Genomic DNA, 26125 nt, shown 5'->3' with positions numbered 1-26125 from the left:
CTATTCCCTGCTACTCAAAATGGAAAATCATGAGTTAATCCCTATACAGAAATCAAAATTGGGTTTTCATTTTTTTGAAAATTGTCAGAGTAGGGATGATTTGGAAATCATGAGTTAATCCTGTTTGGGTTTTTCGTTGTTTTCCATACTGTCATCACTTGCCTTTCCGTTATTCTTCTGCCTGTATTCTTCTGCCTTTGTGATGAGTTTTGGCTCACCACAATGAAGGCATGTAAGACATGCCCCATTGAAAAGAAAGGTCTTTGGGCAGGATGAAATTCTGAACAATTTATTTGCTCAATTTGGATAAAAAATCATAGTGGATGACCAAGAGTAAGAAATAGTTGTTGGGTGCAGTTTGTATAGAGCCTAAGCTCTAAACAATCAAATTAGAGCCTGCATACAAATAGTATCGAAAAATGTGGTTTCAATACTGGAAATATTTTTTATAGCCTTAAAATATATTTTCATCTGTATTTATAAAGTTTAAAGATTTAAAAATAGAGTAGATCGAGAGATCTTTGAAAACTTTAAAATCTTGAAAATTGACGGTCCAAAAATACGTTGCAAAATACACTATTTCCAAAACTGGAAATTCATTTTTTTTCTCATGTTTATGTGCTTCTTGATGTTGAGATGATCAATTTGAGAATATTTGGGCATCAAAACAACCAATTCTAATAACAATTTTTAGGTAGGCTTTAATTTGATTGCTTAGAGCCTCGGCTCAATATAAACTTTTCCCATAGTTAAATGAAATCCATTGAAATTTATATCTAAATTCCTAATACTTTCTGTTGGTGTACCTGATTTTGGCTTCACAATCAAATTAACCCAAATCAGCAACCCAAAGCAACCAAAAAAATAAAACAAAAATCATATAAAATAGAATCATAGCTTTTACATTTTCTTATGCTTCATTGGACTTGCTATCACCCATTTCTACAATGATTGAGCAAGAAAAAAAACATTGTAGAAAGAAAGATTAGGGAAAATAAAAATTTTCAAAAATAAAGGGAGTCCAGATTAGGGAAAATGAAGAGTTTCCAAGAATAAATGGAGTCCGAGAAAAAAGGAAAATTAATAAATTCAACTATCCATTGTTGATGCTCCCACCCAATTCTAGACGTCACCAATGAGTTGTGTGTCAAATTATAGAATAACCCAAATTTGAAATTTATAGAGGTATTGTGGACATTTTAAATAGATTAATAATATTTTTAAATTTTTTTGATGTGTATGTTATCGCGAGAAGTAAGGATATTCAAAATTTGAGCTGATGGAGTGGAAAAGGATCAAAAGTAAAATACAAATATACCTTAGACTTAAGTGTATAATATAAAATATATATGACTATTTTAGATTTTGAAAATGAAAAGGAATTGTTTTTGTTGATTTATGAACATAAAATCAGAACTTATAGAAGAATTCCCATAAATATTTACAATAGCCTGAAAAATTTTCACCTTTAATTTTGAAATTTAAAACTCAAAAGCTAGTGTGGATAGTGCACATCTATAGATATTTGAAAAAATTGAATATAGATGGCCTAGATTGTGTGTTATATTGTAGTGGACTTTAACCGTTTCATTGTTTTACCCGTTTAATAACAGTAAAACAGATAAAAATCGGAACTTACGTTTTCCCCATTTTACTGTTTGGCGGACCACAAAGACCCTGCGCGTCTACTGTATGAGAAAATTGGAATGTAAAACCTAGCTGTTGCCCCCGCTGAGGTTCAAACTTTAACCCAAATCTCAAGCTACCATTGTTGCCACAGAGACACAGCGCTGCAACTTCTCTCCTCCGCGCCCAAAGTTCACTCTTTCCTTGTCGCTCTAGCCATACAGTAACCCTACTCTCTCGCTCTGGACGGAGGATAACAGGTACGCTCATCCATCTCTCCGTCTCTCTCTCTCGTGTTCTTGGTCTCTTTGTTTATCTCTCTACAATTTCTGAGACTGGCTTTGCTTTTCTGAGACTGGCTTTGCTCATTGTATGTTGTCTCTAGATATTATTGAATCTTCAGATGGGTTTGAGTCTCTCTCTAGAACTTTGAGATGCTTTTGGTTTTTCTCTCGACATTGTGGTCGGAGGTTTCATTGATCTCTCTGTAGAAGTTTATTAGGGTTTTTCTGTTAACTATGGTTTTGCATTAGATAATATCCAAAATTAATATATATGGTTTTTCTGTTAAAGAAATTATACGGAATATCAATACCCAACTTTAACAGGGTCAAGTTGGTTTATTCTACTCATTTAACTGAAGAATCATTCACAGGTTTTTTCTCCAGTTTCTTATTTTTTATTTTTTTCTTCAATTTTTTTTCATTTTTGGTCTTTTTACAATGAATGGGATGTTCATATTGATAATTTCTTTTTTTCGCTGTGTTGTGAGGTGTGATTCATTTTTGCCTCTTTTGAGGTGCTGTTCATTTTCCTCTTTTGAGGTGCCATTCTTTTCTTGATGTGTTTTTGATGTGGAATTGATCATATTTTGGTGTGATCTGATTCTGGTTTTTCATGATTTGGTAATAGTTGGCGACCTCTTTGATCTGCTATTCATCTGTTTATTGTTTGATTGCTTTGCTATGTCTATAATTTTTCACATCTTAGGATTCTTCCATGAATATTTTATTCAGTTTATCTATGATTTGTTTATTATTAGTGCTCATTTTTTCTTTTGCACTTTTTTTTGAAATTTCCGCCATTGATGAGTTGATCAGTCAATTATTGTTTTCCATAATTTTTGTTGCAAATTATTAATATTGTTATGTAGAAGTGCTATGGGACTTTGTGGTTCAAATGAGTGGTTGGATTGAAATCTGTTCTCATTTCGTTTGGTTTTCTGGGAGAAATTATCGTGTTAAGTTCATAATTTGGATTAGAATCGGTGTTTCACTTCTAGTTGTCAATATGCTCTGCCTGTTTTTTGGGATCTAAATGTTCAATGAGCATTGCACGATATAAGAACAAACTTCAATCTCAACCATTACATTTTATAGCACTTCTGAAAGTTTTGGCCTAAAAGTACTAGAAGGATCCATAATTGATTTGAATGGATGTTTTCATGCAAGGATCCATAGTTGATTATATGGAATTGTACCAAGTTATACTGTTCTCCTTATATGTTCATATTTTTGCCTTGAGTTGTTTCGGAATATTGTCATGTTTTCAGAATATTGTCATGCCTCGAGTTTCATAAAACTTATGTGTTGAACTTTTGGTATGGTATTATTTTTTTGTACTCGTGTCGTTGAAATATGATATTTTATTGAGGGTTTTTCTTCCTTAAGTTACATAGATAGAAGATTAAATTTCAATCTTAACCATGCATTGTAAGAAATGCTTTAGATGGGTTGTAGCAAGAAAATCTTATTTGAAATATACATTTTGCGCATCAAATCAATAAAATACATAATGAACGATTAAAACAAGTTGTTTCCGGCTTTCCCACAGTCCCACTACCAAATAGGTGAAAATAGGAGCACCACAATTTATCAAACAGGGTTCCCAGCTTTCAGGCTACCAATTTTCACTTTCTTCCCAGATTCCAGGAAAGTCAACAGCAAGGAGAATCGCAGGGAAATTGCAAAGAAAGTTATCAAATGCACCTTTGGTAAAGTTTTGAGTTGCACTTACTTCTTACAATAAGCACCTTATATACACCTCTCTCAAACTTTACTTTCTCTTATTGAAAAAAAGCTCCCCTCTTGCTCTTCGAAGCCCCCTCTGCACATCCTCTCTCTAGGTTTTTTCCTCCCTTCTCTCTCTTCCCCCGTGAAAGACGCACTCTTTTTCTATGAGATGCACCTCTCTCTCACTCTCTTGTGAGAGAGATGCATTTCTTTCACTCTCTCTTTAATAGAGATGTAGTGAAAGAAATGCATCTCCCTCTCTCTCACATACCAAAGAGCTTTCCCCTTCTCTCTCTCGGAGACCATTAAAGCCCTACCTTGGGAGTTCTTCACCATCCAAAAATTTGAAGATTTAAGTTTTTTTGTTGAGGATTTACGATTTCTTGAAAAAAGATTTAGGGTTTTTTGTGAGAGAGCTTCACCTTCCAAACCAGAAAAGGGGCTCGAATCAATCTAATTCCAAGCCTATCAAAATAGGCCTGAGGAATTCAGTTATGTGAAAATTTCACATTAGGGTTTTTACGTCGAGTTTTTATGCATGGTGATTCTTTTTTCTTTAAAGAATATTAGTCAGTTCAATCTAATGGAATGTGGGATTTCTCATTTTAACTGGATGACACTAAAGAATGATTTTCTCTTAATGGTGGTATGTGAAAATTTTCGATTTAGGGCTTTTATAGCTCCAATTTTTATGTATGCTGAAGCTTTTTTTTGAAGAATATTAGGTAATTGCATCCAAGGGAATAATTTTTATTGTGGGACTGACTCATTTTAATGGGATTATCTTAAAGAATGTTTATGTGTGCTGATTTTAATGGAGTTTGTTTATTTAATATAAATGCCTAATGTTTGTAGCTCCAATGTTTATAGCATTTTCAGTTTGCAATGATTCGTTTTTTTGCCCCTTCTATTGGGCTTTTTGCGCTCAAGGAACCCTAATAATCATGGAAGCTTGATGGTTCCTTGCTACTGGTAACAAAAAACGAGAGTGAATAGAATTAAACTTCAAATTCATTAGTTGTAAATTCTGTTCTCTTCCAAATTTCAGTTTATGATATAGAAAGTAGATAAAATTTCACTTAATTTTGAATATTGAAGATGTTTGCAGAACATTAAGCTTCATGTATGCTGATTTGACTTAGAGATCTCATCATAGTTTCAATGTTTATGCATGCTGCTTTTTTTTTTTTTTGGATTGAAAAATAGTAGATAATTGATTTCAATTGAATGATTTTAATGGTTTATTTTCTCGTTTTAATGGGACGATATTAAAGAATGTATTGGCAAGTGGTAGTAGTGCGGGTTTTTGCTGATTGTTTAAGTTCGAATCCCATCAGGACAAATAGCAATATGTTGCTTAACTTTACAAATTAAAAAAAAAACTGGATAATTTTTGCTTTTTATGAAATTTAAAATACCAGGCCAATTTTTCCAAGTTTAGTTTTCAACTCAGTGGGTAGACTTGATGTTGACAGTACTTGAATTGTACACCGAGTTTGAGTTTCTAAACATTGGAGGGATTTTTTTACATGAAATTCTTCAGATGATCCGAAGTTACTCGCAAGACCAATTTATAAAAAAATGATTTGAAGCTCAAAAAATGCTCCAACTCTCGGAGGCCAGCATGCCTCATGAAAGACAATTAAGTTTGGGGTTTTAGGTTCTCAAAAGCAATTTCATTTTTTCTTCGTGAATTGCTCACAAGGCAAATCAATGTTCCTCTGCAAATTTTCATATCAAAACTTCCCCCTAACCATGTGGGGCCCAACCATGTGTTTTTGGTGGTCAGCTGCAAGGCCCTTTCTAGACGAGTGTTTCGCAAAATCGTCCGAGTTACTCAGACACGCCGTCGGCAGGGTGCCAAGCTGAGTATTTGTATAAAATTTGCTGTGGGGCTGAGTATTGTATGAACTCACCGATGTACTGCAGAACTTGGGAAAATCACCTGGGTTCTACAATACTCGGTTGTGTGTGTCGCTACAAGACATGCCTAAGTACTCTACACAAAACCATTTGGCCTTGGGTGATAGGACCAGACTTTGTTTGAATCATGGCCATCCAATCATTTAGCTTAGGGGGGGTCTCCTTCAGTTTAGGAAAAACCGGCCGGTTAGATCATAATCAGTAGGGTCTCTACTCCGGTTAACCCTAGTTTTGGGGGTATAGTTATAGGGTAGACATGCCCTTAAATTGTCCGGACCAAAACCGGCTGGTTAGTACACAAATTGGCTGGAATTCTAACTAACTGGCTGGTTTTCTGCTAACCGGACCAGTTGGGTAATATATAGGGTGTTTTTTTTTTTAAAATGGGCATTTCCAAAAAACTGGCATTATTTCTCATTGTTGGTCGTTATATGTAGCAGAAACCCCTGATCCACTTTGTTTTGCTTTTTTTATTCCTTTTTCTGCCATATTTTGGCATTTTTCGGTGCATTATTGATGTAAATCATTTGATTTTGTCTATAAAATCAACAAATTTGGAATAAAACATCCAAAAAGAAAGAGTTTCAGTGGATTAAAATGGCGGATTTTCACAGGTTTTGAAATTTCTGCCATTTTTGCATTTACCTCTTCAATATCGAATTATTCTTGATGAAATTAGGGACGTTTGATAGATAATTGAAGCATTTACCAGATCTGTGTTTAAATTTGTTCAATCTACAAAAGATTATGGGTCGACTTTGGCCTGAAACGCTGCTGCTCAAAAGACATGACTTCGATCCAAAAAAGCAGATTTTTGATCAGTTTATTGCTCCTTTTTTATCAAAATGACTTGTGAATTTTGATTATCAAGGCTTCATCTCCCAAATAAAATAGGTAAATTTATTTATGATTGAGTAAATTTTTTTATATGATTTTTTTTCTTGCTTGATGTCATGAAAATTTCATAGATTTGAAATTTCTGCCATTTCTTCTTGCTTGATGTCATGAAAATTTCATAGATTTGAAATTTCCGCCATTTTTTCTTGCTTGATGTCACAAAAATACCAAACATTGAAGGATGTTTCTTGCTTGAAGGATGTTTCTTGCTCGATTTTAGGGGTTTTTGAGAAATTGATTTTTCTAAAAAAAAATTTATTTTGTTTAATAAAATGTGCTTTTTGATGAATATGGGAAATGTTTTTATATTCTTAATAAAATTATGTTTTTTATAAAATTATATTTTTTGATGAATATGACAAAAAATCGATTCTTCTTTTTTTATTGTTATATATTTTTTTAAAAATATAAGTGCATGATAATATTGCTCGATTTGTTGTGCTCTATTTTTTTTAAGTATTTTAAGTATGTTTTTTTAAGTGCACATTACACTGGGACTCTCTATGGTTTTTATCGATAAACTTGGATTTCCAGTTTTTAATTCTTGTAGTAGTGGAGACATATCTCACTAGTCATTATGTTAATTGCATAATGTCTAGGATCCTAATGTCTTTGGAAACAATATCATGTATATTGATATAGTGGAGACATATCTCATTAGTCATCATGTTTATTGCATAACGTCTAGGATCCTAATGTCTTTGGAAACAATATCATGTATTCTATATTGATGAAACCTTGAATGGAATGCATTGAGTTCAAATTTCTTATTTGGATTAAGAGGTTCTTTATGATAGATAATATGATCTCTCATTGGATAGTTGTTATGGGTCATTTATGATTTACTTGTCTTAAAAGACCAAGACCCTACTAACTGGGGAGGGGGTACCATGGGAAATGTTCATGACTGGCAAGGGGACATATACCCTGATAGCGAGAGTGCGAGACACAGCAGTACTCTGACCCCCCTCGCCACTCTCATTACTACTAGCCATTGTTGGTTGGACTTTGTAACTCCCTATATTGAATATGTCAAATTCTAAATTGTCTTGCATATCTCCATCATATTGATATATTAATTCATATAAAACTTTGAAACAACATTTTATTTTAAGATAAATGTAGGCAATAAGATAGTATACACTTAATCTATGTTTTTTTTTTTGGGGAGGTTTTGACCCATTTTTTTTTAAAAAATTCTACCAGACCAAATCGGTCCGGTTAGCCTGGTTTCGGTTCTAACTGCTCTCAGCCCCATGTCCGGTTAACCATTCTGGTTCGATCTTGCGAACATTGGTCTCCTTTGCTTTTGTGTTGAAGTTTTGTTGGCCGAGCCTTGTGACTAGGGAGGCTAGGGATGTGGCTGTATGAGTTGGTGTGAATACCTGGGTTAAACTTGAGAAATAGGGATTACTTCAGGGGTAGGGGTAGGAGAGGATTGGTATAAATACTTGGGTTAAACGTGAGAAATAGGGATTACTTCAGGGGTAGGGGTAGGAGAGGATGGGTATGTGCTCAGTTCTGGAGCGCCTATTGTGGGCGGGGGTTGCAAGTGTGATTTAGACTGTTCATAATAGGAGAACTAGAACAATAGGATGCCACATGGAGAGGTAAGTATAAGTATAATTTGTGGAAAAACTATGCATGGATTAGAAATAATTTGCAGAATTACCACATGGTCTAATTTTTTCCAATTTTATGCCGAAGTCCTTCTTTCTCATGGTTTTTGTGTTTTATTTTTTGCCTCCGGATTGATGTTGCAAACATCAAATCACCTTTTTGTTTTTCGCTAATTCGAGGGTAGTCTGATGCCCCATATATTGGGTTGCACCATTTCTTGGTGATTTGATGATATTGGAAACATTGGACCACCCCACTCTTAGAATAGTTATTAGTTTTTTGTGTATGGATCGATCTGATGTTAGAAAGACTAGATTATATTTAAAATAAAAAAAAAAAGAAATCTGGTACAATTCATTATCTCCAACATTAGACCTCCCCATCTTGACCCAAGTGATCGCCCTCAAATTACCTAAGAGAATGATATAAAGGGTTGACCCAAGTTGCTGATATCTTCCAGCTAAGTTTAGTTCCTACATGCTTTTCTTTCTCTCATGGTAATTATTTCTTTGGGGGAGCTAATTGTTGTCGCTAATTATTAACTCTTCAAGGTGGGGCAGTAACCCATGTTAATCTACACAACATATCCCATGATGATGATATGCTGGGTCAACACCTTATATCATAATCTCTCACTGAAGTTGGAGATGGGATAGTCACTTGGTCAAGATGGGGTGGTCTGACGTTGGAGACATTGTACTGCTCCAAATTTCTCTTTTTTTTTTGGATTTTGAATATGGCTTGATCTTTTCTAAATTGGAAAGGTTCATTTTTAAAATAATTCTATATATGGGGCGGTTTGATGTTTCTAATATCGGATGCGTCAGAAATTCCAATATCTAGGGCATCATATTGCCCTAGAATTCACAAAGAAGTGATTCGATATTTGCAATGTTGAACAGGGTAAAACCTGGAATGAGAAAACCACAAAAAAAGGATCTGGCCATAAAATTGGGGAAATTTCAGACCATTTGGTAATTGCCCAAATTAGTAGAAAGAAGAGGCTGCCTAAGCGGCTGCCTGTAGAACCACCCAGGCAGATGCCTACCTCTAGGTGATGATCCTTGGGCCTTGGCCAGCTAGGCACCAGAGCAGCCGCCTTTTCAAACACTGGTTGTGATTATGGAATAGGGTACTCCAACCCAACATTGTCCATGTTTGTCCTTGGACAATGAGTCGTGAGCTGATGGTCCCTTTGATGCGCCTATCTTTTTGGTGGGAACCAGCGTTTTAAAAAACGCCGAGTCGAACCGGACTAGGCCGGTTCAACTCGAAAATCGCGAAAAGGGACCTGATCGGTTAAAAAATCGGAAATCGTTCGGTTCTAGAGAGAACCGGACGATTCCACACAGTGACTCACCGATTCACTGTGCGGAATCGGCGAGTTCGTGAAGAACACGGGTTGCACAGTGTTCTTCACGGGATTCTTTGAAATTTGTCATTTTTTGATCAATTTTCTTGTTTTTTTGGGCATGTGATCTGATTAGCAGGCTGTAAACAGCTTTATTCAGCTTTTTCAAGGATTAAATGGTGGAAAATTTTGTTGTTTTTGGATCACGAAAAATTTGGTGTTTAGGGTTTCCGCCTTTTCTGAAAGTTTCATGCCAAATAGGGCATGAATCTTTCAAAATTTGTAGGCATTTTGATCTTAAAGCTGTGAATCAAAACCTTTTGTTACTAATTTGTGATAATCGTTGAGAAAAACTGAGTTTTTTGGAGATTGAAGGCTTCGGTTCACAAAATCAGGTAAGAAGTTTGGGTTTTTTTTTTTTCCGCCATTTGATTTATTTCACGGCATATTTTGAACATAATGAGTTCAATAATTAGGGTTTTTAATCTTTATTGTGTCTAGTATGATTTAAAATTTTCAATTTTACGTAATCTGGTCAATTACAGCAAGAAATTTGAGATGAACACTGAGATGTCTGCGGAACCAAAATTCCGCTGTTTTTTTTTTTTTTTTTTCCGCCTTTTGATTTTGTTTTCATGATATATTAGAAATAATGTGTTAAAAATTTAGGGTTTTGATTCCTTATATTGTTGTTTATCAGAAAATATACTCAATTGGATGTAATTTATTTACTTAGAGGTGAATTTTTGAGTTAAAATCGCTTATGTAAAACGACTCCGTAAAGATCAGAATTTTTTTTTTTTTTTTTTTTTTTTTTTTTTTTTTTTTTTTTTTTTTTGTAACCCATGATAGAATTTTTTGTAATCCATGATCGAATTTTTTGTAATCCATGATCGAAATGTTTGTTTTTTTTTCTTGTAATCCATGATCGAATTTTATTTTTGTAACCCATGATAGAATTTTTTGTAATCCATGATCGAATGTTTTGTAATCCATGATCGAAATGTTTGTTTTTTTTTGTAATCCATGATCGAATTTTTTGTTTTTTGTTTTTTATGTAACCCATGATAGAGTTTTTTGTAATCCATGATTGAATTTTTTGTTATCCATGATGTAATTGTTTTTTTCTTTTTTTGTAATCCACGATCGAATTTTTTGTTTTTTTTTTTTGTAATCCATGATAGAATTTTATGTAATCCATGATCGAATTTTATGTAATCCATGATCGAATTTTTTGTAATCCATGATAGAATTTTCTGTAATCCATGATCGACTTTTTTGTAATCCATGATCGAAATGTTTGTTTTTTTTACTTTTAATCCATGATCGAATTTTTTGTTTTTTTTTTTTTTTTGTAACCCATGATTGAATTTTTTGTAATCCATGATCGAATTGTTTTTTTCTGTTCTTGTAATCCACGATCGAATTTTTTGTTTTTTTATGTTTTTTTTTTTTTTGTAATCCATGATCGAATTTTATGTAATCCATGATCGAATTTTATGTAATCCATGATCGAATTTTTTGTAATCCATGATCGAATTTTTTGTAATCCATGATCGAATTTTTTGTAATCCATGATCGAATTTTTTGTAATCCATGATCAAATTTTTTGTAATCCATGATTGAATTTTTTGAAAATTTGTGATTTTTTTTTTTAATCCATGATCGAATTTTTTTTTGTAATCCATGATCGAATTTTTAGAAAATTTGTGATTTTTTTTTTTAATCCATGATCGAACTTTTTGAAAATTTGTTCATTTTTTTTTTTAATCCATGATCGAATTTTTTGAAAATTTGCTGTACTGTTTTTTTTTATTTCTTTTTATCCATGATCGAATTTTTTGAAAAATGATGATTTTCCGAAAAGATGTGAAAATCGTGATAAAGTTTTGATTATCATGATGTATTAACCCCAATTTTTAATTTTTATTGTTTGAGTTTGCTGTAATTTATTTTCTTTTTTTTCCATGATCGAATTTTTTGAAAAATGATGATTTTTCGAAAAGATGTGAAAATCGTGACAAGGTTTTAATTATCATGAGGTATTAAACCATATTTTAAATTTTTATTGTTAAAGTTTTTGTTGAAAAAATTGGATGTTGATGGATTATTTATGCAAAAAAATGCATGTTATTATATTTTTAATACAAAACTGTATTTTTTTTATCTGTTGTTCATGGATTTTTTAGTTGGAATAACTGATGTTAGCCGGCTCTTTGAAGAATTGTTTTTATTATTAATTTTTTAATGCAAAAAATGTATGTTCTTGATAATTGAGTTGTAGCCATGTTTGGAGCTTGCATTTTGTATTATTCTAAATGTTTGTAATTGATATGTACGAAAATATTATTGTCAAAAAAGGTATTTTGCAATAACAAATAACAACGAATATAACTACATGAACTACCGCAACATATTATCACTACACATGGTGATTATTTTTCTTTTTGAACTCTCAAGTTAATTTAAACTTTTTACATCTTAAAACAGTTGAATCATGTCAAGATCTACAGAAGACCCTGCATGGCAACATGGGGTCAGACTTGATCCCAACAAGAAAGACAAAAGTATTTGTAATTACTGTCAAAGAGTGATAAGTAGTGGGGTACATAGGTTCAAGCAACACTTGGCAGGGGTTAAGGGAGAAGTTTCTGTATGCACTAGTGTCCCTAGTAATGTAAAAAAACAGATGGTGGCAATTCTTAATGCTAGCAAAGGTAAAAAAATTGTCAAACATAGGATGAATGAGGAGATAGCTAGTTTATATACACCATCAAGCAGGAATGATACAGAAGAGCAATATAATTATGACTTAGAAGGGCAATATAATAATAAGCTGGACATGGCCACAAGATTGAGTTTACATGAACAATATCAGAGGGAACGTGGGTTTAGAATGCCCGGTGGGTCTAGCTCATACATGCATGGTGGGCCTAGCTCCGATATGCATGGTGGGCCTAGTTCAGATATGCATGGCGGGCCCAGCTCGAGCATGTATGGCGGGCTCAGCTCAAATATGTATGGAGGGGTTGGTGGCAATATGTATCAAGGAGAATCAGTTGTTGAAGAAATTGTTTCTAAGTTACCTAGGAGTGCCAGTATTGCAGGTCATGGTCGTAAAGACCCATTTATCTCAAAGCCTAAGTCACAACAGATGACCCTAAAAGGCATGGTTAAAGGTACAAGAAACATGTTAGGGAGATATGTTGGTAAATGGTTCTACGATAAAGGGATTCCCTTTGATGCAGCCAATAGCCCATATTTTCCACCTATGATTAGTGCAATCCAGAGAGTCGGGCCCCGGGTAAAACCCCCGACGGCATATGAGTTCAGTGGGTCAATATTAAATGAAGAGGTAGAGGAAGTTAAAAAGTGGATTGAAGAATATAAACAGAGTTGGCCAAGGACAGGAATTACTCTCATGAGTGATGGTTGGTTGAATAAAGTTAGCAAAAAGGAGTTTGTAAACTTCTTGGCCTATTCCCCAAAAGGTACAGCTTTTTTGTCTAGCAAAGACGTATCAGGGACGAAGAAAGATGCAAACTTCTACGTACGACTATATGATCAGATAGTGGAGGAGGTGGGAGATAAGCATGTAGTCCAGTTTATTACGGACAATGCGCGTGCATGTGTTTCTGCGGACAGCAAGTTGATGGATAAGAGGAAGCATCTAGTATGGACCCCATGTGCTACACACAGCATCGATCTCATGTTAGAGGAAATCGGTGAGATCAAAATTGTGAAGGAGACTCTAGATGAAGCAAGGTTGGTGTCGAGATTTATATACAACCACTCTAAAATATTATTTCTGTTTAGAGAACACTCTAAGAAAAAAGAGATAATCAGGCCTGCCATAACCCGCTTTGCGATCGATTACTTAGCTGTGGACTCCATTCGACAATCTGAAGGTGCATTAAAGAGATTGTTTACTTGTGAAGAGTGGTTAAATGACCGTCTCTCGAAGTCCAGTACCGGTATAAAAGTGGACAACATAATCTCAAATAGGCTGTTCTGGTTTCGATGTTCCAGTGTTGTAGAGGCCACTGCCCCTTTGGTCACGGTGTTAAGAATGGTGGATGCTGACAAGAAAGCTACCATGGGTATCCTTTATAAAGGTATTGAGAGGGCGAAATCAGCTATTGGGGAGAAGTGTAATTTTGCTAGCAAAGTGATCGAGATTATAGAAAAGAGGTGGAACACCAAATTTGGACGTCCAATTTATTATGCTGGTAAATATATATTTATATCATTTCAATGTTTCAGTTTAAATCATTTTTTTATGAAATTGTAAATGACATTTTTCTACCGATATATTTTTTAGGTTACTACTTCAACCCAAAATTTTTCTATTTGACACCTGAACAACCCCACAAGATTATAGAAGGGGTCAGATACATTATTGCAAGGTTGGAGAGAAGCCATCGAAACCAAGTAGCAGCAATACAAGAGGTATTATTTAATGTTTGGGTAAGAACTTCATTGAGTTGTTATATTTGTGAGGAATAATGCACTAAAACGTAATATATTTGTTTTAGCTTGCTATGTATAGGGATGCTATAGGATCCTTCGGAACTAGACTTGCCAGAAATTCTCGAACTATGATGGATCCAGGTTATCCCCTCGCTAATATTTTGTTTATTCATATATTTAATCTTATGAATTGTTCTTGCCCTTACAATGCTTTTTACATTTTAATCCAGCTGAATGGTGGGAGATATATGGTACTGATGCACCTCACCTAAAGAGGATAGCAATCAAGGTGCTCTCCCAGACATGTTCTGCTACTGGCTGTGATCGCAATTGGAGTACGTTCCAATGGTTGCACACTACTAGGAGGAATCGACTCGCTTCTGAGAAGCTTCATAAACTAGTCTACGTTCATTATAATTTAAACATCAGAGAGCGACAAATAAGAAGGAAGCTTGAAGATTATGGGCCGATAGACTTAGACACAATATTTGTCACAGACACAGCAGACAATGGGTAGTAGAAGAGGAGGAGCCAGTGTTGCACAAGAGAGCGTTCCTTGAGGCTATCGGTGATGAAGATATTGAAGAAAGTGATGAGCAGCATGAAAGAAGAAGCAACCAGTCAATGTATCCACAATATGTCGGTGATATTGCACTAATGAGGGAGAGTGGGAAGGGGGTCAAAGAGAAAATGAGAGAGATGATGATTCTGAGGCCACCCTATCCCAGCCATATTATTCACATATCGAGTCCCAACAGCAACAGTGTAAGGATGAGCACGACAGTGCAGGTGAGCATGAAGGATGGACAAGCTTCGGGGATTTTGGATTGGGAACACAACAAAACACTAACACTCAGGGATTTGGGAATAGTCAGACGCCCGCTAATATCGATGATTCGTTTTTAGATCGAATCAATGAATTGTCAAACGAATTCAATCAATGGCACCAGCGTGACCGAGAAGAACAACAACGTCGTCTATCATTTTATTTTTAGATCGTATGTTACTAATTTTATGCTTTATTGTAGTCCATGTATATTGATATACTTATTCCATGATAATTCTATGTTTATCCTTTTGTGTGATGTAAATTAAATGCTGAATGGCGGTTCATGCAGGGAAAGAACATATCAATATTCGCATATTCATTCAAAAACATGAAAATTCTTAATGGAGTACCCTCATTTCTTATTGAATTCCTAAAAAACAATATTTATAATGAATTTTAATAATTTTTTTGGATTTTTTTGAAGCTTTATTCTGACCGATTCACCCGATTCCCGATCCGAATCGCCGATTCGCCAATCCGGATCGGTTTTTTGGGAGCCCGATCCGGGTCACCGATCCGTTTTTTAAACCATTGGTGGGAACAATTAATCAATTCCACTTGTCCTTGTAGTATGAATGATGGATGTTAGGCAAGAGCCCTTGAATTACATGAAATATGGCATCAAGCCACTACTTCAATATACTTTCATTGGTTTTTTATTTTTTATTTTAAAAAATAAACCCGAATGCTTCCTCAAACCCGTTGAAGAGCTGGATTGCTTCTCTTTTGTTGCCAAAATGAAAGCCAAGCAGATATGATAACGGGTAGGGTTTTGGCGTGACTGCAGTTGCATGCTGCCGCAGCTCCTTGTGTCGTAGGATTCATTGATACGGACATGGTGTGTGCAGATCTTGTGCCGTTCTTTTCTATTGGATCGAGGAAGAGATTACCACTGCATGAAATATGTTCACCGTTTTAAAACTGGGAAAGCATTTTGCTGGGCTGCAGTTGCATGCGGCTATGATATTTTGAGCTGTCCAATAAAAATGGACGGTGCAAGATTCTCTTACACTATGTCAGTGCATCTTTTGCTGTTCATTTGAATCAGATGGCACAGTGGGCTGGGGAACTCTAAGGCCCCACCCTTTAAAATTCCAATGGTTTTATGAATGGGTAAAAGCTATTTTCCTTGAGCCCTCTCTTTGGAGGTGATTTTTATACCTCTGATTGTAGTATTTGGATGCTAATTTTTCTTATCTTGAAGTTTAATAAGTTCAATACCAGTTTTAAGACCTAGTATGAATTTTTTTATCTTTCTTTATTTTTGAGTTCATATTGAGTGGAGATGTCTCTTTGGAACTAGAGCTTTTGTCCTAGGTTTCATCAAGAATCAGAACTTTGTTAGTAGTTTTGTTATACTCTTTTAGCACTCACATGTTACTTTAGTTACTAATTATGTTTCCAGAGTAATAACTTAATTCATTACTCAGTTTCTTATTTGGGTTATGGAGATCACAAGTATGGTTTCTATTGAAGTAAAACTGGAATTCTTTACATTTTACTTTTAAGGTTGCAACCTTCTATAAACTTTTTCCTTTATTAAAACCAATGATTAAAAACTCAGCTCGGCCTTAGGACTTGGATCCAGCCTGAGTTAAGTAACTTGGGTGAGTCCACTTGGACTTGCCTGAGTGGTGTATGACCCCAAAAAGGCTAATAAAAGCAAATAATTTTTTTAAATGCTAAAAATAAAAATAGCAAAAAATCGAAAGGAATTATGGAAAGCATTAAAAGTCTATAAAAGATGGAAAAAAACTATATCAATGATGGAATTTGGAAAAAATTGATTTACAGCTGGAAACGGGTTAAAAAAAATCCTAAAAAATGGGGAAAGTAAAAAAAGGAGTATATAATACGAAAAACTCACAAACTAGCATAAAAGCCACCAAAACAATACATAAACATTTTTGTAATATAAACTTTGTCCATTGATTTTAATAAAACTATGATTATTTTTTAGATTTCTGAATTTGTAGGAACTCAGCTCAGCAGGGTGCCTAGTTCGAGTTCACTAAGCCAAGTCATTAAATGCTGCTTAAAACCATCAAACAATGTTTGAATACCATAGTTTGGGGTTTTTAACCAGTAAGGATTTGTGACTTTCTTTTGAACCACAAGTTGAAATATTTACAAGTGTAACTATTTGGGGCATTTACATCATCAAAAAAAAAAAAAATAAAAAAAAAATATATATATATATATATATATTTGGGGCATTTGTAATAGTGATTTTTAGAGTTCCATACTTATTTGATATTTACTCATATTCTCCTTTTCTTAGTCAGAACCAATGGTTTAAAAAACGGATCGGTGACCCGGATCGGGTTCCCAAAAAACCGATCCGGATCGGCGAATTGGCGATCCGGATCGGGAATCGGGTGAATCGGTCAGAATAAAGCTTCAAAAAAATCCAAAAAAATTATTAAAATTCATTATAAATATTGTTTTTTAGGAATTCAATAAGAAATGAGGGTACTCCATTAAGAATTTTCATGTTTTTGAATGAATATGCGAATATTGATATGTTCTTTCCCTGCATGAACCGCCATTCAGCATTTAATTTACATCACACAAAAGGATAAACATAGAATTATCATGGAATAAGTATATCAATATACATGGACTACAATAAAGCATAAAATTAGTAACATACGATCTAAAAATAAAATGATAGACGACGTTGTTGTTCTTCTCGGTCACGCTGGTGCCATTGATTGAATTCGTTTGACAATTCATTGATTCGATCTAAAAACGAATCATCGATATTAGCGGGCGTCTGACTATTCCCAAATCCCTGAGTGTTAGTGTTTTGTTGTGTTCCCAATCCAAAATCCCCGAAGCTTGTCCATCCTTCATGCTCACCTGCACTGTCGTGCTCATCCTTACACTGTTGCTGTTGGGACTCGATATGTGAATAATATGGCTGGGATAGGGTGGCCTCAGAATCATCATCTCTCTCATTTTCTCTTTGACCCCCTTCCCACTCTCCCTCATTAGGTGCAATATCACCGACATATTGTGGATACATTGACTGGCTGCTTCTTCTTTCATGCTGCTCATCACTTTCTTCAATATCTTCATCACCGATAGCCTCAAGGAACGCTCTCTTGTGCAACACTGGCTCCTCCTCTTCTACTACCCATTGTCTGCTGTGTCTGTGACAAATATTGTGTCTAAGTCTATCGGCCCATAATCTTCAAGCTTCCTTCTTATTTGTCGCTCTCTGATGTTTAAATTATAATGAACGTAGACTAGTTTATGAAGCTTCTCAGAAGCGAGTCGATTCCTCCTAGTAGTGTGCAACCATTGGAACGTACTCCAATTGCGCTCACAGCCAGTAGCAGAACATGTCTGGGAGAGCACCTTGATTGCTATCCTCTTTAGGTGAGGTGCATCAGTACCATATATCTTCCACCATTCAGCTGGATTAAAATGTAAAAAGCATTGTAAGGGCAAGAACAATTCATAAGATTAAATATATGAATAAACAAAATATTAGCGAGGGGATAACCTGGATCCATCATAGTTCGAGAATTTCTGGCAAGTCTAGTTCCGAAGGATCCTATAGCATCCCTATACATAGCAAGCTAAAACAAATATATTACGTTTTAGTGCATTATTCCTCACAAATATAACAACTCAATGAAGTTCTTACCCAAACATTAAATAATACCTCTTGTATTGCTGCTACTTGGTTTCGATGGCTTCTCTCCAACCTTGCAATAATGTATCTGACCCCTTCTATAATCTTGTGGGGTTGTTCAGGTGTCAAATAGAAAAATTTTGGGTTGAAGTAGTAACCTAAAAAATATATAGGTAGAAAAATGTCATTTACAATTTCATGAAAAAATGATTTAAACTGAAACATTGTAATGATATAAATATATATTTACCAGCATAATAAATTGGACGTCCAAATTTGGTGTTCCACCTCTTTTCTATAATCTCGATCACTTTGCTAGCAAAATTACACTTCTCCCCAATAGTTGATTTCGCCCTCTCAATACCTTCATAAAGGATACCCATGGTAGCTTTCTTGTCAGCATCCACTATTCTTAACACCGTGACCAAAGGGGCAGTGGCCTCTACAACACTGGAACATCGAAACCAGAACAGCCTATTTGAGATTATGTTGTCCACTTTTATACCGGTACTGGACTTCGAGAGGCGGTCATTTAACCACTCTTCACAAGTAAACAATCTCTTTAATGCACCTTCAGATTGTCGAATGGAGTCCACAGCTAAGTAATCGATCGCAAAGCGGGTTATGGCAGGCCTGATTATCTCTTTTTTCTTAAAGTGTTCTCTAAACAGAAATAATATTTTAGAGTGGTTGTATATAAATCTCGACACCAACCTTGCTTCATCTAGAGTCTCCTTCACAATTTTGATCTCACCGATTTCCTCTAACATAAGATCGATGCTGTGTGCAGCACACGGGGTCCATACTAGATGCTTCCTCTTATCCATCAACTTGCTGTCCGCAAAAACACATGCACGCGCATTGTCCGTAATAAACTGGACTACATGCTTATCTCCCACCTCCTCCACTATCTGATCATATAGTCGTACGTAGAAGTTTGCATCTTTCTTGGTCCCTGATACGTCTTTGCTAGACAAAAAAGCTGTACCTTTTGGGGAATAGGCCAAGAAGTTTAAAAACTCCTTTTTGCTAACTTTATTCAACCAACCATCACTCATGAGAGTAATTCCTGTCCTTGGCCAACTCTGTTTATATTCTTCAATCCACTTTTTAACTTCCTCTATCTCTTCATCTAATATTGACCCACTGAACTCATATGCCGTCGGGGGTTTTACCCGGGGCCCGACTCTCTGGATTGCACTAATCATAGGTGGAAAATATGGGCTATTGGCTGCATCAAAGGGAATCCCTTTATCGTAGAACCATTTACCAACATATCTCCCTAACATGTTTCTTGTACCTTTAACCATGCCTTTTAGGGTCATCTGTTGTGACTTAGGCTTTGAGATAAATGGGTCTTTACGACCATGACCTGCAATACTGGCACTCCTAGGTAACTTAGAAACAATTTCTTCAACAACTGATTCTCCTTGATACATATTGCCACCAACCCCTCCATACATATTTGAGCTGAGCCCGCCATACATGCTCGAGCTGGACCCGCCATGCATATCTGAACTAGGCCCACAATGCATATCGGAGCTAGGCCCACCATGCATGTCTGAGCTAGACCCACCAGGCATTCTAAACCCACATTCCCTCTGATATTGTTCATGTAAACTCAATCTTGTGGCCATGTCCAGCTTATTATTATATTACTCTTCTAGGTTATAATTATATTGCTCTTCTGTATCATTCCTGCTTGATGGTGTATATAATCTAGCTATCTCCTCATTCATTCTATATTTGGCAATTTTTTTACCTTTGCTAGCATTAAGAATTGCCACCATCTGTTTTTTTACATTACTAGGGACACTAGTGCATGCAGAAACTTCTCCCTTAACCCCTGCCAAGTGTTGCTTGAACCTATGTACCCCACTACTTATCACTCTTTGACAATAATTACAAATAATTTTGTCTTTCTTGTTGGGATCAAGTCTGACCCCATGTTGCCATGCAGGGTCTTCTGTAGATCTTGACATGATTCAACTGTTTTAAGACGTAAAAAGTTTAAAGTAACCTGACAGTTCAAAAAGAAAAATAATTACCATATGTAGTGATAATATGTTGCGGTAGTTCATGTAGTCATATTCGTTGTTATTTGTTATTGCAAAATACCTTTTTTGACAATAATATTTTCGTACATATCAATTACAAACATTTAGAATAATACAAAATGCAAGCTCCAAACATGGCTACAACTCAATTATCAAGAACATACATTTTTTGCATTAAAAAATTAATAATAAAAACAATTCTTCAAAGAGCCGGCTAACATCAGTCATTCCAACTAAAAAATCCATGAACAACAGATAAAAAAAATACAGTTTTGTATTAAAAATATAATAACATGCATTTTTTTGCATAAATAATCCATCAACATACAATTTTTTCAACAAAAACTTTAACAATAAAAATTTAAAATATGGTTTAATACCTCATGATAATTAAAACCTTGTCACGATTTTCACATCTTTTCGAAAAATCATCATTTTTCAAAAAATTCGATCATGGAAAAAAAAGAAAAAAAATTACAGCTAACTCAAACAATAAAAATTAAAAATTGGGTTTAATACATCATGATAATCAAAACTTTATCACGATTTTCACATCTTTTCAAAAAATCATCATTTTTCAAAAAATTCGATCATGGATAAAAAGAAATAAAAAAAAAAAAGTACAGCAATTTTTCAAAAAATTCGATCATAGATTAAAAAAAAAAATAACAAATTTTCAAAAAGTTCGATCATGGATTAAAAAAAAAAATCACAAATTTTCTAAAAATTCGATCATGGATTACAAAAAATTCGATCATGGATTACATAAAATTCGATCATGGATTACAAAAAAAAAAAAAACATAAAAAACCAAAAAATTCGATCGTGGATTACAAGAACAGAAAAAAACAATTCGATCATGGATTACAAAAAACTCAATCATGGGTTACAAAAAAAAAAAAAAAAACAAAAAATTCGATCATGGATTACAAAAAATTCGATCATGGATTACATAAAATTCGATCATGGATTACATAAAATTCGATCATGGATTACAAAAAAAAAAAAAAACATAAAAAAACGAAAAATTCGATCGTGGATTACAAGAACCGAAAAAAACAATTCGATCATGGATTACAAAAAATTCAATCATGGGTTACAAAAAAAAAAAAAAACAAAAAATTCGATCATGGATTACAAGTAAAAAAAACAAACATTTCGATCATGGATTACAAAAAGTCGATCATGGATTACAGAAAATTCTATCATGGATTACAAAAAATTCGATCATGGATTACATAAAATTCTATCATGGATTACAAAAAAAAAAAACAAAAAATTCGATCGTGGATTACAAAAAAAGAAAAAAACAATTACATCATGGATAACAAAAAATTCAATCATGGATTACAAAAAACTCTATCATGGGTTACATAAAAAACAAAAAACAAAAAATTCGATCATGGATTACAAAAAAAAACAAACATTTCGATCATGGATTACAAAACATTCGATCATGGATTACAAAAAATTCTATCATAGGTTACAAAAATAAAATTCGATCATGGATTACAAGAAAAAAAAACAAACATTTCGATCATGGATTACAAAAAATTCGATCATGGATTACAAAAAATTCTATCATGAGCTACAAAAAAAAAAAAAAAAAAAAAAAAAAAAAAAGAAAAAAAATTCTGTTCTTCACCGAGTCGTTTCACATAAGCGATTTTAACTCAAAAATTCACCTCTAAGTGAATAAATTACATCCAATTGAGTATATTTTCTGATAAACAACAATATAAAAACCCTAAATTTTTAACACATTATTTCTAATATATCATGAAAACAAAATCAAAAGGCGGAAAAAAAAAAAAAAAACAGCGGAATTTGGTTCCGCAGACATCTCAGTGTTCATATCAAATTTCTTGCTGTAATTGACTAGATTATGTAAAATTGAAAATTTTAACTAATTATTGAACTCATTATGTTCAAAATATGCCGTGAAATAAATCAAATGGCGGAAAAAAAAAAAAACCCAAAGTTCTTACCTGATTTTGTGAACCGAAGCCTTCAATCTCCAAAAAAACTCTGTTTTTCTCAACGATTATCACAAATTAGTAACAAAAGGTTTTGATTCACAGCTTTAAGATCAAAATGCCTACAAATTTTGAAAGATTCATGCCCTATTTGGCATGAAATTTCAGAAAAGGCGGAAACCCTAAACACCGAATTTTTCGTGATCCAAAAACAACAAATTTTTCCACCATTTAATCCTTGAAAAAGCTGAATAAAACTGTTTACGGCCTACAAATTAGATCACATGCCAAAAAAAACAAGAAAAATGATCAAAAAATGACAAATTTCAAAGAATCCGTGAAGAATACTGTGCAACCCGTGTTCTTCACGGACTCGCCGATTCCGCACTGTGAATCGGCGAGTCACTGTGCGGAATCGTCCGGTTCTCTCTAGAACCGGACGATTTCCGATTTTTTCACCGATCCGGTCCCTTTTCGCGATTTTCGAGTCGAACCGGGCGAGTCCGGTTCGACTCGGCGTTTTTTAAAACGCTGGTCAGAACTATTGATTTTTGAAAGAGGCAGGATTACCCTTCCTCACCTGTGCCCTCTTGGTGCCCGAGTGCCCCACCATGTCACTCATGGGGTCTTTAATTTTAGTTCCTCAGATTAACATTATTGGTCTCTGAAAGTTGCATTTTCTGAAGATTGTTGCACTAGGTTTGCAATATTCTCTTGAGATCTGTGGAGTTTTGTCTTTGAAAACCAATGATTACTATTCTGGGCATTCTTTTTTTGTTGATGGATAAACAAGCCAACTTTAGTATTGAGACCAGTATATTTGAATTGAAAATTTGGAAAATGGTAATCCTTCTTCTTTGTACAAGTTATCAAAAAGTTGTTTAGGAAACTCAGAGAGCTTTGTAGAATCATTATTTGAATCATTGAAGTAGGTTTTTGACGCATTCAATTCCACGCAATTGGTTTTTGACTATTGGCTGAAGACAAATATGAAGATCAATACTAAGATGAAATTGTTAGCTTTCTTGTTATTTTGTATGCTTTATTTATCCAGTTCTTGCTTTTGCCTTTTTTAGGTTTAAGGTACAATTAGAAGAAGAATAAGTGAGGGACTTGGTCATCTTTGGTCCCTTTTCTCAAGATCAGTGATAAAAAAAATTGGTGACTCGATCATGGACTTGCGCAAGTCACTCATGGGCAGGTGCTAAAAACACTCAGACTCTGGTGAATCTCACCAAGTTACAGACCCGGTTTTTTTTCACAGACACTTACCCAAGTTGGATCACCAACGAGGCCGAGTCAGTGGCTAACTCGGGCTTGGGATCCTGGTGAGTCCAAGACTGAGGCTGGCTATTAATCACTTCTTGAGATATCTTTTCTGTGTTGTTCTTATTATTGTACACTAACTTCAACATTTTCTGATGAGATATTTGAAAGTATTTTATGCATTTGATCTACTTTGTGAGATTGATTATTTTCTAGGACTACCTTACTTTGTCCTTCATTTCCTTCTTGTTGTAGAAGAAGAATCTTGTAATTTGATTTTCGTCTTATATTTGAAAAAGCCCAAAATGCATATAATTCTTATTTCTTTTTCCCTCTCATATTCAGAACGAGGAAGCTTTGTGGTGCAAGTGAAAATAAAATGGCGGGTGCTCTTTGTGGAGAAACCCTACCATCATCATCTATTGTCGTAGAGCCTCAGCGAAGAGCCCCAAAACGATTTACCAGGCAACAAATCCCAGACTCCATTCTGAATGACCCTTCTTTAAAGACTGCAATGGCCCTCCTTCCCACCAACTACAATCTCGAAATCCCCAAGTCCATATGGAGGATTCGACAGGCTGGTGCCAAGTGCGTCGCCCTCCAGTTTCCTGATGGACTCCTCATGTATGCCCTCATCATCTCTGATATCCTTGAAACATTTGCCGAGGTCGAGGAGTGCTTCATCCTCGGTGATGTCACCTATGGCGCTTGTTGTGTTGATGATTTCACTGCTACAGCCCTAGGGGCTGAGCTTCTTATACATTATGGCCACAGTTGTTTGGTCCCCATTGACATCTCTGATATCCCATGTCTATACATTTTTGTGGACATAACCATTGACTCCAATCATCTTGTTGAAACAATTAAGCATAATTTCGACCCCTCAGTGAAAATAGCTTTAGCTGGCACCATTCAATTCTCGACTGCAATAAATGCTGCTCAAGCTGCCCTTATCACTGATTTTCCTTCTGTAGCTGTGCCCCAAGCAAAGCCCCTTTCGGCTGGAGAAGTGCTTGGGTGCACATCACCGAAGCTTCCCAAAGGAGCGGCTGATGTAGTTGTGTTTGTTGCTGATGGGAGGTTCCATCTTGAGGCTTTTATGATTGCAAATCCTGGTGTCAAGGCCTTCAGGTATGATCCTTATCTCAAGGTTATGATATTGGAGAAATATGATCATAAAAGCATGAGAGAAGCCCGAAAGAATGCCATATTACAAGCGAGGGGAGCAAAGATGTGGGGTTTGCTCCTTGGTACTCTAGGGCGGCAAGGGAATCCCCGAATTTTAATGCACTTTGAGAAAAGGTTGGCTGAGAAGGGACTTGAATGTATGGTAATTTTGATGTCTGAGCTGTCGCCTTCTAAGCTTGCTCTCTTTGGGGAATCGATAGATGCATGGGTGCAAATCGCTTGTCCCCGCCTCTCAATAGATTGGGGCGAAGCTTTCGATAAGCCTTTGCTCACGCCTTTCGAGGCTGAGGTTGCACTTGGTTTTGTTCAACCTTGGTGGGAGAAGCCACAATTAAGTAGGGGGGGCTCCATGGATGCAACATGTTGTCAGGGGTCAACCCCATGCTGTCAAAATGCTGAGAAAGGGAAGAATGGTATGGAAAATGGCAAGGATCTCAAAGACAATGGTTTATGCGCATCGGAAATGGAAGAAATGGATTATCCAATGGACTATTACGCCCAAGATGGTGGGGAGTGGAATTGCTCTTATGCTAAGAGGGCTCCTCGTGAAAGAAGAGTGAGGACTAATCCTTTGAGTACTGGTTGATTTTTCATACTAATTTTTCTTTATCTTTTCTGTAGCGGCGCTTTTGATGCGATATGTTGATGTTTGTTTATTCATTCTTAGCTCATTTACTTTTGAAGTACATTTGTTTCCTCTCTGAAAAAAGCAGCATACAAAATATGTAAGAAATCAGGTCGTGTACTTCGGACAAGAAATCTTGTATTATAGTATAAGACTTTGCTCGTGAATCGATCCAAAAACATTACTTGTAAAGCCAGTCCCTTTTTAGATGGGTTGGGGTTTTGATACGCATCAACAATCTTTTGCATGGCTTAGAAAAAAAAATGTGTGCATTAGGCTAGTTCTATGATCAATTTTAAAATGTCTCATTCTGGTTTGCTGCTTCTTCGTAGCTAGCTAATGAAAATGTATACAAAGATACCGTTTGTTTTGTTACAAGGAGGTTACAATCATCTTTAATCATCATATTCAAAATCGAGCGACCACAAGACTAAGAGTATTCGAGCAACCACAAGACTCGGAGTATTCCATTGATTGGGCTTAAGAGCTCAAAAGAAAAGAAAGCTTCATGAATTTTGTGAAATATCTCAGGTTATCAATTTGATGGGTAAAACCGATTCTAACCTCCTTTGCCAAAAATAAATGGTCTTAGTTTTACCATCTCTTAAAATATGATTGTGAACTTGCGCTTTTCCTTCTTTC

The 26125-nt window shown here is 35.2% G+C and overlaps 3 protein-coding genes across 4 annotated transcripts; 2 read left to right on the top strand and 1 right to left on the bottom strand.

Moving 5' to 3' along the window:
- The first annotated feature begins 1566 nt into the window (after window positions 1-1566).
- Window positions 1567-25650, top strand: LOC18422363 (diphthamide synthesis DPH2 family protein). Of its 2 annotated transcripts, XM_006827042.4 has the most exons (3): window positions 1567-1886; window positions 23481-23732; window positions 24016-25650. In XM_006827042.4, the coding sequence occupies exon 3, from the start codon at window positions 24050-24052 to the stop codon at window positions 25442-25444; it is 1395 nt and encodes a 464-aa protein (XP_006827105.1). In that variant the 5' UTR covers window positions 1567-1886; window positions 23481-23732; window positions 24016-24049; the 3' UTR covers window positions 25445-25650. The 2 variants fall into 2 exon arrangements, with proteins under 2 accessions (XP_006827105.1, XP_088722019.1); XM_088865893.1 differs by lacking the exon at window positions 23481-23732 and having other exon boundaries at window positions 1668-1886.
- Window positions 10166-14974, top strand: LOC148782621 (uncharacterized). The gene is made up of 4 exons (XM_088865892.1): window positions 10166-13658; window positions 13751-13878; window positions 13965-14040; window positions 14130-14974. Exons 1-4 carry the CDS (start codon window positions 11927-11929, stop codon window positions 14414-14416), a joined length of 2223 nt encoding a protein of 740 aa, XP_088722018.1. The 5' UTR covers window positions 10166-11926; the 3' UTR covers window positions 14417-14974.
- Window positions 15745-19198, bottom strand: LOC148782620 (uncharacterized). The gene is made up of 4 exons (XM_088864669.1): window positions 18622-19198; window positions 18402-18529; window positions 18240-18315; window positions 15745-15812 (listed from the first exon to the last, which is right to left on the bottom strand). Exons 1-4 carry the CDS (start codon window positions 19196-19198, stop codon window positions 15745-15747), a joined length of 849 nt encoding a protein of 282 aa, XP_088720795.1.
- Window positions 25651-26125: the final 475 nt, after the last annotated feature.

The sequence above is a fragment of the Amborella trichopoda genome, chromosome 4, assembly GCF_054954075.1.
Source record: "Amborella trichopoda isolate Santa Cruz 75 chromosome 4, AtrichopodaSantaCruz75HAP2 v2.0, whole genome shotgun sequence".
NCBI classification, from domain to species: Eukaryota; Viridiplantae; Streptophyta; class Magnoliopsida; order Amborellales; family Amborellaceae; genus Amborella; species Amborella trichopoda.
Note: the sequence above shows the minus strand (reverse complement) of the source record. Positions and strands in the feature narration are given on the sequence as shown.